The following is a 15,758-nucleotide window of genomic DNA, read 5'->3' as shown; positions in this document are numbered from 1 at the left end:
AAAGTGGGCAAATAAGCCTGAGGCCCTGAGAGGGGTTGTGGCCGCTGCTGAGGTCACTTGGGAAGGCGGCCCAGAGCCCTCCTCCCGCCGCCCAGCAGCCCAATCCTGCCATTTGCGTGAGGAGCCAGAGGCATGAGAAGGGCAGAGGGGTCATGGAGCTGGGAGAGGACCTGGGGGCAGTGGAGTGAGACACTGACGGTCCTCTGAGGGCCGTGCTGGCTGCACCTCCGTGTCCCCCTCAGAGACAGGAGAGTCATGAGCTGATAGTGTGGGACTGCCTGGCCAGGAGGGGGCGCCCCGCACACTGTGGGCACTTCGTACCTGGGAACTATGCTAGGTCGCAGAGCTGCGGCGAGGCCCAGGGCCCGCGTGCTCCGTGTTTGTGCAGGTCGGCCCGCCCTCTCCTCTTGCCTGCCGGCCTGCATGTTTCCGCTCCTTCATTACCTCTGCCTCGGCCCTGGGCCCGGGGGCTGGCGTGTGGGGCACAGCCACCCAGGTCCTGAGGAGGCCTGTCTGTGTTTCAGGCCGGGGGGGCCTATGGGACTGACAGTGCCACCTCCTGGTTTTGTCTTGGGAGCCACAGGGGCACTCCTGGAGCCGCGTGTCCAGAGCAGACGCTCGGTCAGGGTCCCTGAGCAGGGCCAAGCCCTCAGGACAGAGTCACTGGCACTAGGGCTGGGGTCCCAGCACGTACACTGGTGAGAGATGCCTTTTGAGGCCAGTCCGACTGGCTTTGAATGTGGCCACTCCCACCTCCTAAATGCATGGCCTTGGGCAGGTGGCCATGCCGCCTGAGCCGCAACCCGTACTCATCCGTTAATTGGGGCAGCAGCGTGCCCACCTACCCGGCCCCTGTGAGGACGCGTGCTCAGGAGCCGGCTGGAAAGTGTAAAGTGGTGCCGGGCGTGGCGGGGCCTTCGCTCCTCCCCGAGCAGAAGTGCAGACGGGCGTGGGAGGCGAGAAGCCCCCCGGGCCTTGCCTGATCGCCTGCTGCGCCAGGTAGTGGTCTCAGTGCTGGGCGCAGTGTTGCCTGAGCCCTGCTGCCCTGGGTGGCATGGCAAGGACCCAGCTTGGCCCTAAGCATCCAGGCCCTACGTGTCAGGTGTGTGGGGTGGTCAGAACTCCCAATTCTGCTGACGGGCTGCGGGTGCCGGGGTGTTTCTCTTCTCCATCCCAGGCCTCGGGTTCCCCGTTTGGACAAAGCCTGATTCATCTTAGTAGAGCCCTTCGGCCCATTTGTTGGGATGCATACATGTCATGCCCTTCTTGGGCTCAGAGCCACTTCAAAGGGAGGAAGTGTCCTTCCTGGAATCTGTGGCAAGACGTGAACTTCAGCCTGGACCAGGGATAATGATTTCCTCCCGGGCCTCTTTGCCGCCCAGATGCCGTCGGTCCCACGGAGCCATGTTCCGCCGAGGCATCCGCCAAGCCTGTCAGTGTTTCTCCTCATCCTGGGGATGCGTTCACACAGGGGGTCCTGGACCCACAAGGGGGCCCAGCCTGCAGGGAGAGGGCAGAGGACGGTACCCTCAGGCTGCAAGGCGGAGCTAGTCCAGGGGCCCTAGGGGGCCTCCAGTGTCAAGCTCAACCTGGGATAGGTTCTGTGACTCTTGAAAAACCCCACGCTTTGGCTGAGTTGCACATTATTCTCGGATGATAAGATCTGGGGGATTTCCATGTGCTAATGGACAGGAAGCTGGGCCCAGGACGGCAGAACAGAATCCAGTCGCCCCCACCCTGCCTCCTTGCCCTGCTGCGTCTCTCCCTCCCCTGGCTGCCCCTCCCTTTCTCTCTCTCTCCTCCCTGCCCCCTCCGGGGGGGTCACTGGGAATGCAGCCCATTGGTGATCACGCCTGCCCGCAGCACCCTCCAGAACAGGCCAATCACCTAAGGAATGACGGAAACCACCGGACAAGTTTCCTTCTCTCGGCCCGGGGCCAAGGCCGTGGTCCCCGCCGGTAGAAGGCAGTTCTCGAAGGGCCAACCCCACCCGGCTCAGCCTCCTGGAAAAGTCAACAGCTGGGCCGTGGCCTCCGGGCTCCTGGACCACAGTGTTTCCTTTCTTCCCTGTGGAGTTGGTCAGACTTTCCACTCTGCCCCACCAGGAATTTTCTCTCCTTTTTGTCCCTTTTGGCGGGAGACTGGGTTTTTCTTCCCCTAATGTCATCTGATCAGAGGTTGCGGCAGATCCACCCTGGGAATGAATGGCTAGAGGGCTGGGCACACGAAGGCAGCGTTTTCCACAGGGTGGGATGTGGATCATCTGTGAGAAAGGGACTCTCTCAGGTCTGCGCACTCCTTCAGATGACCTCACGGGGAGCGTCTCAGCGGGTGCTAACGGGTCTTCGCATCCCAGCCCTTGCTAATCTCCCTTTTGAACAGTTAGCTCAGGTCTCAAACTGAGAGCCCTGAGCAGACAAGACTATCTCCCCGGAATTGAATAAGCATGACTTGGCTTGTGTTTATTTTTTACCAGTTACCTTCTATTTATGGCGAATGAGATTGGTTTGCTGCAAATGATGATGAAACGTTTTCGCTGGTTAGAATAGGCTAGAAAGTATAAATGAGTGGACTGAAAGAAAAATAAGGAGCAACGAATTAGGATACTCTCAGAAGTGTGAAAAATCGTGAATGGCTGGCGTTTGGGACATGCTGGTCTAGTGGTGGGGGAGGAAGGGGGCAGATGGCAGGAAAAGAGGCACCAGCATCTCCTGTCACGGCACTGGGAGGATGGAGAGAGGCACAGGGATGATGACGGAGCCCAGGGACCCTCCCTCCAGCGATCCTGTGTGGCAGGGGAGGCCCAAGAAACAGGGATCTGTCCAAGGCTCTCGGTGACCAATGGGACAAGCAGTGCCTGGCTCAGGCTTGCGTATTCTCAGTGCTGTGTTCTTTTCCCTGCTCTTTCCTGCCTCCTACAGGCCTCGGTGTTCTTGTCAGAGGAATGGGCTGACAGTCACACTTGGTTTCTCTGCAGTGGGAGGGGTTGACCCTGCTTCCTTCTTTCTTACTCCCGCCTTGCTGTGCGGCTCTTGCTCTGAAAGGGAGGAAGTGTCTCAGCGCTGCCGATTGTCTGGGGAAACAAGGGAGAACAGGGAAAACAGAGAGGGAGGTCATCTTCCCAGGCTCACACAGCCGTCATTGGCCAACCAGGGCCCGGCCTCCTGATCTGAGCACCTACCGGCACAAGTGTTTCTTTGTCTGTAAAATGGTACAGTCTTACCGACCTCATGGGGGACGGCGAGGTCCTGACTGGCTGAGTGACTTGCCCAGCATCCCTGTGAGCAAAGCGGGGAAGGCAGGATCAGCACCCAGGCCTGTCAGTCTCCAGGCCTTCCCCGACCAGCTGTTTTACTCCCCCTGCCCACCTCCTCCCTGGGCACCCTGGAGCCAGGGCAGGCAGGGGGAAGGCCTGGGATCTGCCCAGCCATCCTCCAGCTGTGTGAGCTCGAGCACATCCCTTGCCCTCTCTGTGCCGGTGGAAATGCAAGAGGAGAGGTGGGGCTGTGTCCTGGTCATTACATGTGCTCTCCCCTCCCCCCTGCAGAGAACAGCATCTCCCTTCCAATCCTCTATGAGAAGTACTGCGACTACCTGACGGAGTCGAACCTCATCAAGGTGCGGGGCCTCCTCATCGATCCAGCTACCGACATCTACCTGCTGGCCGAGAGGGACGTCTATCTGGAGAATCCAGAAATCAAGATCCGGGTAAGGGGCTGGCTGGGCAGGGGCCCAGGGCAACCCCAGAGCTGGGGGAGGGCAGGCCTAGTGCCCCTGCATCCCTGCTCCCTCAAGCTCGTTGACACCTCAGGGATCCTCATGAAAAGCATCATGAGGCCCAAAGCATCATGGGACTCATATAGCCTCTAGGGATGAATCCTAGAATCTCAGCGTGGTAGAGTCATGGCCTTCACGGATCTCAGAGTCATGGACCCTTAAAGGCTAACCTCCTAAAGCTAGATCCCCAGAGCCTGGGACCCTGGTGGGACAGGGAGGGTGGAGGAGTCAAGGGCATAGACTCTGAAGTCTGACTGCCTGGCTTTATGGCTGGGTGGCCCTGGGCACGCTACTCTGCCCCTCCGTGCCTCAGTTTATTCATCTGTAAGGTGGGCGTTGTAAGGATTAAATCTGCATCCACAAGAAGCCCATAGAACCATATCCAGTGCATTGCAAGGGCTCAATAAAAACTGACTATTGTCACCATCATCATTGTCGTCGTAGTGATTCACTTCAAGGAGCCACTCAGGACCCCAAATGCAGCAGTTACGAGTAAATGGTGAAGAGCAGAGGGTGAGGGAGTGAGCACCGTGTGCCAGATACTCTGCTAGGAGCTTGCACGTTATTCGCTCAGCAGTCCTTATGAGAACCCTGCAGCCAGGCATTTCTCTCCCGCGAAGAAACCAAGGCTCAGAGAGGGTAGTGACTTTCGGGGTCACACAGTGAGGAAGGGGCAGAGATCAGCTGGCTCCAAAGCCTGTGATCTTCCCACTCGAGGCCCTAGAACAAGGGAGGCGGTGAGCCCCTCTGGGTTGTGTGGAGCCTCCCTGCCGCTCCATGAAGGAGGCTGGGCCGGTATCACCACCGTGTTTTCCAGATGAGGAAACTGAGGCACGGAGGTCAGGAGTGAGAGTGGCAGGATGGGCATGGCTATGTTCAGCAAACATTGGGCCAAATTGCGGCAAATGCAGAGATGGCCCAGCCGGGACCCTGCCTGCCCTTGAGGGGTCCTGGGCCCCTCCCTCGATGCCGCCCCTTACCTCTGCCCTGTGCCCTGCCCCAGATCCTGGGGGAGCCCAAGAAGAACCGCAAGCTGGTGGCCGAGGTGTCCCTGCAGAACCCGCTCACCGAGCCCCTGGAGGGCTGCACCGTCACTGTGGAGGGGGCTGGCCTGACCGAGACACAGAAGACCGTGGACATGTGAGTGTCGCTCACTCCAGCCTGGGGACGGGGAGCAGCGGGCAGATGCTGATGGGGGGGCACCACGCTCCGGCCCATAACCCCTCCTCTCATCCACACACCCACCCCACACCTGCCTGAGTACCCTTGGGGCAGAGTTCCCCCCCTCTCATCCTCTCAACACCCACACCCCTGTGTTCCATGCACGTGTCTCACACATCCCGTCACTAACCACCTGTCCCCAACGCACAGGCCCTCACATAAACACAGGCATCTGCACCCTGAATGTCTACACGTGTGTCCTAGATGCACGTCTATGTACAGATGCACACATGAGCATATACACTTATTTTTCACTTTATTATTGGAATGTAACTTACATGCAGTAAAGAACCCAAATCACCCATGTACAGCTCAATGCATTTTCACGCATGTGGTCACCTGAGCACACCCACTCTTACCGCAAGCACACCATCCGCTTCCATGTGTGCATGAGCATACACACACACACACACACACACACACACACACACACACACACACACCGCCCCTCTATACAAAGCAGGCTGCCCAGGCCCCCGGAGAGCAGCGGATCCATTTATTTCAGTCTTTATTGTCAGCATTAAGCTGGACATCGGTGGGTACAGAGGCTCTGTGCTAAGTTCCCTGTATCCACGTGTCATGCTGGCCTGACCCCATCGTGGGCACTGGGCTTGGCATCTCCTCCACCTCCTCCTCTCTCTCCACAGCCCGGACCCCGTGGAGGCGGGGCAGGAAGTCAAGGTCAGAGTGGACCTGCTGCCTGTCCAAGTGGGCCTCCACAAGCTGGTGGTCAACTTCGATAGCAACAAGCTGAAGGCCGTGAAGGGCTACCGGAACGTCATCATTGGCCCCCCCTAAGGGGCTGCCGGGCCAGCCCCACCTCAGCCAGCCCACAGCCCCAACTTGGTCCCCAGTCTTTCTCCCAAGCTAATGAGGAAAATGTGCCCCCCCTTGGGCCCCAGACCCATCTTGTCCCCTGAGCCTGTTCCCACCCCTCACCCATGAGCGATGTTCTGTGCCTCCACAGCGGGGCTGACTGGGCTTGGGATGGAGAAAAAGAGACCCACGCCTCCCCCTCCAGCCCGGATGCCGTTTGGAAAGCAACGATCACCCCCACATTGTCTGCTCTGTACCACAGTCCCTTGGAGCACAAAGGAGACTGTGAGACAGGCTCCCGAGTTGGCTGGATCAAGGAACTCAGCACCCTAGCGTGTCCTGTGCCCCTTCCCCAGACTGTGCCCAGGCCCCAGGGGTCCCTGGGAGAGCCAGCGCAGGTGGGGGTGGGGAGGGTCCCAGGTGAAGGACGGGCTTGAGCTCCTCCCACATCCCAGAAGCTCCGGCCCACAGCTCTCCCCTCCCCTCCTCACGATTGTGAAGCACCTACGTGCAGGTGCCTCCTGTACTTGCTGGTACTCTCCTGGCTGCCAGCCCATTTAGTCACCACGGGAAACGGCAGAGCGGGAGCTGATTTCTCAAGGAGGAGACCGAGTCTCGGAGGAGGGAGGTGGCCCGCGGGCACAGGCGGGCTGGTGGGTATTCCAAAGGCTGGGGAATGTGAAGGCCCGGGAACGGAGCACAGGCCTCTGACTCCGAGTCCAGCGCCCTGTTCATGCCACCAGCCCTGACCTGAGGGTGTCAGGGAGGCCATCTGGGACCTGATCCAAAAGGACGCAGTTGGGGTGAGGAAGTGGGAAAGCATTGGGAGAGGTGGGAGCCCCAGGGGCAGCCAGCCGCTGCCTTCTCCTCTCTGGGCCTCGGTGTCCTCACCTCCGAGGCCCTCTCAGCTCTCCCGACGCCGTGTATGACCCGGCAAGTCCTACTCCCTGGCTCCGCAGAGCTTCGGCCACATGCCCGGGTGTTTCCAAGAGTGAAACCAGGACCAGGACCACGGCTCTGCCCCCAGCCTATCCAGGCCCCACACCTGTGCCCAGGCACCTTCCGTCAGACCCCAGTTCCAAGGGAAAAGAGCCCCAGAGGCCCCTGTCCGACCCAAGAGCCTACCCAGCGCAATGCCTAGACTTCACAAGCGCCTTAGCTGCCCCTGCTGCTCACTAACCAAGTGGGTCCGCAGCTCGGCCGCCCCCTCTTTGCAGGACCGGGGCCCTGGAACACAGCTCAGAGAGCTATGAGCTGTCATCTCTGGCTTAATCCCCCACACTCTCCACGTGACTGGGTCTCCCTAAGGCTGGAGGAGGGGGAAAGGGAGCATTCTCCGTCTGGAGTGGGGTCCCAGCCAAACAGGGTCCCCCAAAGCCCGGGGAGGGCCTGGGGGAGCGTCACGCTGATGCACTTAGAACTTGCTGCTTCGCGCAGGGGACGAGTCACAAAGGGAGCCGACACATCTGTTTTATATATCGCTCTGTCTCTCTAAGGTTTTATAAACGCTTTCGGGTTCCAATAGGCAGTAGATATGCTTTTGAGCCACAGGGAGCGAGCACTGAAATAAAAGAGTTTATTTTGCACATTCAAATAAGGTCTGTCTGGTTCTTTTCATGCTTTTGAGGAGGGTGCGTGGGTGAGCTCATTCACCCTGGGACCAGCCAGGTCCAAACTTGACTGGCATTCAAGGCTCTCCAGCCTCTTTCTCAAACAAAACATGTTTGGGCCACAGTGAACTTCCCGTATCTCCCCAACCCGGTGTACTTGCCAACTCCTTAGCTTCCACCGCACGTCTAGTTGCCTGAACCTCGTGTCCTTCCCCTTCCTTGCCCATCTGGTGAACTCCTACTCATCCTCTAATGCTTAGCAGCAAAGACGCCTCTTCTGTGAAGCCTTCACAGATTTCTCCTCAGGCCCCCAGAGCCCTGCAGCGTGGACCAACTCAAACATTTGCCAGTGAATTTCAGTTCCATGTTGGTATATCTGTCCCCCTTGCCATTCTATCTGACGTTCTCAGGGGCGGAGGCCAAGTATCTCTTAAATACACGTTAATAAATGCTGAATTGGTAAACCAAAGTATTTGAACTCAGCTCTCATAAAACCAGTGCCGTCCAAAAGAAATGTAACATAAGCCACATTAAAAAAGAGTGAAGAGCTGAAACCGGTTTGGCTCAGTGGATAGAGCGTCGGCCTGTGGACTGAAAGGTCTCAGGTTCGATTCCGGTCAAGGGCATGTACATTGGTTGCGGGCACATCCCCGGTGGGGGGTGTGCAGGAGGCAGCTGATCAATGTTTCTCTCTCATCGATGTTTCTAGCTCTCTATCCCTCTCCCTTCCTCTCTGTGGAAAATCAATAAAATATATTTAATAAAAAAAAAAAAAAAGTAAAGAGCCCTGCCGGCGTGGCCCAATGGTTAAGCATCGACCTATGAACCAGGAGGTCATGGTTTCATTCCCGGTCAGGGCACATGGCCGGGTTGTGGGCTCAATCCCCAGGATGGGTCAGGCATCAATGATTCTCTCTCATCATTGATGTTTCTAACTCTCCCTCTCCCTTCCTCTCTGAAATCAATAAAAATATACTTTAAAAAAAAAAAAAGACACAGGTGAAATACACTTTATCTAATATGTCCAAAACATCGTTGCTTCCTCACGTAACCAATATAAAAACTATTAGTGAGACACTTTACAGTCTTATTCTCACACACTGTCTTTGACATGTGGTGTAGAGTTCACACTGACAGCTGCCTCCGTTCAGACTGGCTGCACTTGAGGTCTCCATGGCCTCAGTGGCTACGGGCTACCACAGTGGGCGGGGCCATGTCCAGACGGTGATTCCAGGAGTGTGGGGACTTGGTCATTCACCTCACCCCCTCCCCACTAGTGTTTGTTGATTGGATAGATGATAGAAGACAGTCTCTGGTCCTCAGGGAACCCATGTTGGAAGACATGACCTGCTCCTAACGATAAATCAAAATAAACGGGTCACATTATCTAGGTGCTGGATCCTTCTGTTCCTTGAACCCTGCACCCTGGTTCAGGCCTGCACTGCTGAACATTTTACCAATTACTAACTTCCTGGAGACGGAAACCACTAGCCACTTCAGGCAGAGAGCGAGTTCATTGGGAAACTGGTGGCAGAGGCCTCCGAAAGGTGGGAGAGCAAAGAGAGGAGTGTCACCCAGCAATCGGGAAGGAGCTGCGCCACCGGACGGCCAGCCAGGAGCCCCGGAGCCCGTCAGTCCGCACCACCTCGCTGCCGGAGGGGTTGTCCCTGCAGCCCTGGTACCGACAGAACCGCTGGACCTACAAAGCCTGCCCAGTCCTCCTGCCTTCTCCCCACTGGCAGAACCTCCTCGGAAACTGGTTGGCCAGGGACTCTGGAAAATATTATTTCCAGGCTCCAGCCCCCTGAAAACAGAGATGGCCAGGCAACTGGGGATGGAGGAGGGGATGGAGTTGAGTAGCTGCTTCCTCTGAGAAGTGCACCCTTCCCATGATCTCCACCTTGGAACTCTTACTCAGCCTTCAAAACCCTCCTCTGTGAAGCCTTCCTGGACTGCAGCCAGTGCTTCAACCTCTGGCTCCCCTCAGCACGTTGTAAAAGCCCATTGCGACACTCCGCAGCCTGTTAGGAACAGCTGTGTGTGCGCGCCCTATGTTCTGGAGCACCCTGAGGGCAGGGTGGGCACACACCCCTGAAAGGGGGCCACCAAGTGGACTCTGGACTGCCAACTCTGGCTCCCGGCCCTGACTGCCCACCCCGCACAGGGCAGGTCTGCCAGTGCTGGACAGATGCAGAGGTCTCTCCTGAGCAGCCCCTAAGCCTGCTCCAGCCCGGGGGAGCCCACTAGCCAGGAACCCAGCAAGGAGAAAGGCCTTGCTGGTCACACAGGCCCACTTTACAGACAGAGGAAATGAACCTGAGACCCTGCTCGCCAAGCCGGATGTGAGGGCCGAGTCTGGGCCCTACGGTACAGCCCGTACGTGCGCTGCCACAGGGCAGCTCCGTGCTGCTGGGCCCCCTCCAAGCTCGGCTCACAGCCCTGGCACCAGGGGCCTGGGCTCTGGAGTCAAACAGTCGCAGGATCAAAGCCTGGCTCTGCCACGCTTATGCAATGTGGTGTATAGTTCACACTGGCAGCTGTCTCCATTCTGCCACGGATCCGCAGTGTGGCTTCAGGCAGGTTCTCAACCTCTCTGTGCCTCTTGGGCCTCCTCTGCTGAGTGAGGACGAGATGGTGTCTACTTTCATGGCCAACGTGCAGGTTCAGGAAAGTGGTGCACGGAAAACAGAGCTGCCCCTGGCCCATTGCAACCCTAACACCCACCTTTCCTCCAGGTCAGGAACGTTCATGTGCACTGAGTCGTTTACTCCTCAAACAGCCGAGTCGTGTAGTCTCCTCCGCACCCCCCCTCCCCCGCACTAGTTTATAGCTCTCATTGCAGAGCTGGACTTGAACCCAGGCTGCTTCCCGTCCCCAGGACACAGCCGAGCCCAGAGGAGGCCCGATTTCCACTGAATTCTCCTTCCCAAATTGTTCCAGAACACGTGGGGCAGAGGCCTCCGCACAGCCCTGGCGGCCATCGTGGAGTGTCTGATTGGGGCCATCTTCCCACCCCCAGAGTTCCTCTCCTCTCCAGCTGCTCTTGTTTGCCTAGGATGCCTGCCAGCTCACCCCTTGGCCTCAAGCCACGTCCAGAATAACAGAATGCGGATAGACTCTAAGAAGGAGCAGCTGAGGGTAGAGGGCCAGGCCAGAGCACGTGTGCCGGGAGGCCAGGCCTGGGTCAGCGCGCCCTCCTGGCCTCCCTGCTTCCCTGCCCCACGGGCCCAGGCAGAGACGCAGAGACACACAACTGGGGAACCGGGAAGCCCTGTGTTCTGTTTCAAGAGCCGAAGTCCAAAGGGACCCCTTAAAAGCAGAAGAGTTGGGAAAAAAAAAAGATGATGCATCAGCCCTAGCCTTGGCTCAGTGGATAGAGTGTCCACCCGCAGACCGCAGGGTCCCGGGTTCGATTCCGGTCAAGGGCACGTACCTCAGTTGCAGGCTCGATCCCCAGCCCTGGTCGGGGCGCACGAGCTGTAGGCAACCAATTGATGTGTCTCTCTCGCATCGATGTTTCTCTGTCTCTCCCCCTCCTTCCCACTCTCTCTAAAAGTCAATGGAAAAATATCCTGGGGTGAGGATTAACAACAACAACGCATCAGCCTTGAGAACCCAGGATCTGTAATGACACGCAGCACCGGGCCCCTCACAGACCTCAAGTGAAGCAGAGGCAGCAGACACAAAAGGCCATTATCGACAGAGCTGCGCTCACATGCAGCTCGTGAGCAGGCGGAACTCATCTGTGTGTGAGAAGTCGGGGCTGTGTTTTCCCTGGCGGCGGGGAGGCAGGAATGGAATGGTTTGATTTTCCTCATCTGGGTGCTGGGTAAACAGGCACACTCAGCCTGTGAAAATGTGCCAACTGTACTGTTATATAATGGTCCTCTCTTTGGATGTATGGTCTACGTCCATAAAATTTCAAAACATTTGGTTCTCGAAGGTTCTAAACTTAAGTTCAGAGGGGGGATGGAGGAGAGGGGCTCAGCTCCAGGGTGCTCTCCATTCTTCTTCTGGGAGAGGGATACTAGTAGGTGCACCTCCAGGGATACTGTGAGGCTTAACCAAGATGTCCCACGAGGCTGCAGGGCTAGGGCTTGTGCGTCTCATTTGCTGTGAACAGCGTGAGGCACGTCAGTCAGCAATGAACACGCTGAATGAATGAACATAAAGCTGGGTTTCTGTCATCTCGGCCAATCTTCAGAACAGGCCATAGAGATGGTCATCCCATTTCCCCAGTGGGGAAGCCGAGGTGCAGAGATGTCAGACAGCTCACTCGAGGTCACCCAGCGAGCCGATGGTGGAGCAGGAATTAGAATCTGTTGACCCTCTCGACCACAGCATCTCACAGCAAGGCCTGGAAAGTGGAAGGGAGGACTTGATCCCCAGACCCTGGGCAATGGAAATGGTAAGTCTTTCCCCATCAGCACCCCAGGGTCTGAGAAAGCCAGAGCTAGAGGCTGGGCTCACAAACAGTTACCGCATGACCCAGCAATTCCACTCCAGGTATACACCCAGCAGAAGTGAAACCATGTGACCACACAAAAATTTGTACAGGAATGTTCATAGCAGCATTCTTCATAGTAGCCAAAAAGTGGAAACCACCAGAAAGTCCTCAACTGATGAATGTATAAATAAAATGTAACATATCCCATAAAAGGAAATATTCAGCAACAACAATGAGTGAAGTCCCAGTACACGCTACAACATGGATGAACCTTGAAAACATTATACTCAGTAAAAGAAGCCAATCACAAAAGACTCCATGTTGCATAATTTCATTTATATGAAATGTTCCAAAGAGGCAAATTTATATATATAAAAGGCTAATATGCAAAGTGTCCCCTCGGGAGTTCGACTGGGAGACCTGGAGTTTGCTCACTTGCTATGATGTGCACTGACCACCAGGGGGCGGCGTGGAATGAAGGAAGGTCCCAGCCGGCAGCTGGAAGGCCCCCGATAGGCCCTGATCACCAGCCAGGCCTAGGGACTCTACCGGTGCATGGATTTCGTGCACTGGGCCTCTAGTATATAGAGAAGAAAGTAGATTGGTGATTGCCTGGGGCTGGAGGGATTGAGGGACTGGGAGTGGGTAATGGCTATAGGATATGGGTTGTTGTTTTTTTGTTTTGTTTTGTGTTGTTGTTGTTGTTGTTCTTTTTGGGGGGCGGTAATAGCATTAAAGCAGATCGCCAGTGTGAGGTGAGATGTGCCAGGAGAGACCAGGGCTCAGGATAATGGGACCAGCACAGCAGTCATGAATAGGGTGCCAAGCATCCTCTCAAGGCATCACCTGCACGAACTTGCTGGGCCCTCACAACATACTGTGCGGAGGAGCTGGCATTGCCTCCTCCGCTCCACAGGGAGGAAGCTGAGGCCCAGAGAGGTGACACGACATATCCAAGGTCACACAGCTAGAAAATAGTGGAGCCAGGACACCAACCAGGCAGGCTGGCTCCACGGCATTTGCTCCTAACCTCCTGCTCTGTTGTCCTCTGTCACCTGACGTGGGTTTATGAAATTAGAGGGTCTTTGACAAGGAAGTCAGAGGAGGCCTCTTTGAGAAGCTAATGAGAAAGCTGATCCCTTAAGGAAGACGAGTCAGGCCAGGAAAGTGGGGTGGGCGGGGGGCGGAGGTGCTGAGGGCCAGGCAGAGGCCATTTCCCAGGAAAGTGGGGTGGGCGGGGGGCGGAGGTGCTGAGGGCCAGGCGGAGGCCATTTCCCGGGAAGCCGATGGCGCGGAGCTCCGGGACCCTCACTTGCACGGCCGGCCACACAGGAGGGTCGGAGGCAGCTGCTGCAGCTCCAGGCAGGACCCGAGCCAGGGCACTCTCAGGGAGCATTTCCATGTAAGCACTTCTGGGGGATCTCAGAAGAAAGGAATCTGAAGCCTGAAAATCTCCAGCAATGTGCTGTGATTTCTTTTCACGTTCTTAATAAATATTCCTTTTTTTTTATTTATTGATTTTTCACAGAGAGGAAGGGAGAGGGATAGAGTTAGAAACATCAAAGAGAGAGAGACATCGACCAGCTGCCTCCTGCACACCTACTACTGGGGATGTGCCCGCAACCAAGGTACATGCCCTTGACCGGAATCGAACCTGGGACCCTCCAGTCCGCAGACCGATGCTCTATCCACTGAGCCAAACCGGTTTCGGCAATATTCACTTTTGTACCCAATTATATATTCATCATTTTTATTCTTTTTCTTAAAGATGGTGCCCCCAAATTAAAATGAAAACCACGGTGTTTTAATGGCAATCATGAGCCAGGGTGCCAAGCATCCTCGCACCAGAGGAGATAAAACAAAGAGCCCCCGACACACAGTCTCAGTGAAGGCGTGGAACCAGGAAACGGTCAGGGGCAGTGGGAGAGGAGAGGAGATTGAAGGACCACTTGGGAAGCTATCCACAGTATCTTCCCAAGCAGACGAACGCTCACTCCCTACGAGGCCGCAATTCCTCTCGTGATGTTTACCCAATAGAAATGCCAAGTCTGGCCCTGACCGGTTTGGCTCAGTGGATAGCGTCGGCCTGCGTACTGAAGGGTCCCAGTTGGATTCCGGTCAAGGGCATGTACCTTGGTTGCAGGCACATCCCCAGTAGGGGGTGTGCAGGAGGCAGCTGATCGATGTTTCTAACTCTCTATCCCTCTCCCTTCCTCTTTGTAAAAAAATCAATAAAATATATATTTTTTTTTAAAAAGAAAAGAAAAAAGAAATGCCAAGTCTGGGTGTCCTCCGAAAACATGTGCAAGAATGTTCATAGCAGCTTTTTCTTACACTGTCCCAGGGTTGAAAACAACCTGAACATCCAACGCTGGCAGGGTGGTATATACACTGCGGTCCAGTCATTCAACGTAACAGTCTAAGAAGGAGAAAGGCCAAACTGCAGCTACGTGCACGATTGCTGGAATCCCACAAACACGTTCCACACAAGATGCCACACAGGGGTGCACACGGACTGGCTTTGTTCCTACGAAGTTCAACGCCAGGCAAAACTCCTCTAGGATGGGAGAAGTCAGTCAGTGCTTACCGTACCGTCAGGGGTTGGGCAGCAACTGGAAGGGAAGCATCTGGGGCTGGTAATGGTCTGATCCTTGAGCTGGGGTGCTGGTTCGCACGGGCGTGTTCGGTTTGGGGGAATTCATCGAGGTGTACGCTTACGGTGTGTGCCTTTTCTATATGCATGTTATACCTTAATACGAATTTCCCCGGTGGTATAAGCTTCAAGCCCCTGAAAACCTTGACCTTCCCCGCCCCCACCCTTTCAAGACTTTTATAAGAGCCGAACTGATGACACACGCCGAGGAGCAAGATCTCACATGCTCTCCGACCTGTCCTTGGGATCAGAGCGGGATTTGGGTTTTATTCTTGTGAAGTGGTTTCCGCTGGAGGGAAGTGAGTGAGAGGCGATATGAGGGAGTACTGGGGTTAAAGGGGGGCTTGGGAGTGGCTATGGAGAGCCCCAGTGAACGGAAGGGCAGAGGAGGCTTCCTGGGTGGGATCTCAAAGGCAAGGCAGGCATAGAGGAGGTAGGGGTGGGTGGAGAGGGTTGTTTGGGCAACAGTGGGGAAGTAGAATAAGAGAGGGGCGATTTGTGTGCAGGACGAGAGGGCAGAGGGAGGTGTGGTCTCTGACGATTCCACAACCAGTCGGTCACCCTGGCACCACCAGGCCCGGCTCCACCTGGAAGCCAGCGCTCCCTGGGCCAACTCCCCCTTCATTCCTTCTCGGGGCTGGCCAGCCTGCCCAGGGAAACGCTAAGGGGCTCACAGCCAGAGCCGGCAGCCACCCAGATCTTTACAGCCCTGGCGTTTTGTCTCTCTCGGTCATGAACCTGGTCTTTCTTTGTCTCCTTTCCTGTTTTATTGACACAGGCCTTTGGAGCGGACTTGAAGCTTGACGCTGTTGTATCTTGTGTCACTGAGAGCCCGGTAGCCTTAGTGAAGTGGGTGTACTGGCCCATTGTACAAATGAGGAGAGTGAGACCTGACCCGGTGAAGTGACTCGGGGCCAAGACTACCCACCCAGTGAGAGGCAGAGCTAGAGGTGAACAATAATAACAACAGCAGCAGACATGCTTTAGCTATAAGTGGTGCCGGATGCTGTGCTGAGCACTGTGCATCCATTCTGCCACCCATTCAGTCCTCACAACGACCCAGTGGGAAAAGTTGCAATTCTTATCAGCCCCTTAAAAAAACTTTGAAGGCCCTAACCCGTTTAGCTCAGTGGATAGAGCGTCGGCCTGCGGACTAAAGGGTCCCAGGTTCGATTCCGGTCAAGGGCATGTACCTTGGTTGCGGGCACAGCCCCAGTGGGAGTGTGCAGAAGGC

At 56.0% G+C, this 15,758-nt stretch overlaps 1 protein-coding gene across 1 annotated transcript in view; it reads left to right on the top strand.

The window, feature by feature from the left end:
- TGM2 (transglutaminase 2) overlaps window positions 1–7,402 on the top strand; it is a 28,434-nt gene extending 21,032 nt beyond the window's left edge. The window contains exons 10-12 of the mRNA XM_008149629.3: window positions 3,548–3,708; window positions 4,781–4,917; window positions 5,646–7,402. Coding sequence (XP_008147851.2) covers window positions 3,548–3,708; window positions 4,781–4,917; window positions 5,646–5,796 — 449 coding nt within the window. The 3' untranslated portion in view covers window positions 5,797–7,402. The remainder of the gene's footprint in view (window positions 1–3,547; window positions 3,709–4,780; window positions 4,918–5,645) is intronic.
- The last annotated feature ends 8,356 nt before the right edge of the window (window positions 7,403–15,758 follow it).

The sequence above is a fragment of the Eptesicus fuscus genome, chromosome 12, assembly GCF_027574615.1.
Source record: "Eptesicus fuscus isolate TK198812 chromosome 12, DD_ASM_mEF_20220401, whole genome shotgun sequence".
NCBI classification, from domain to species: domain Eukaryota; kingdom Metazoa; phylum Chordata; class Mammalia; order Chiroptera; family Vespertilionidae; genus Eptesicus; species Eptesicus fuscus.
Note: the sequence above shows the minus strand (reverse complement) of the source record. Positions and strands in the feature narration are given on the sequence as shown.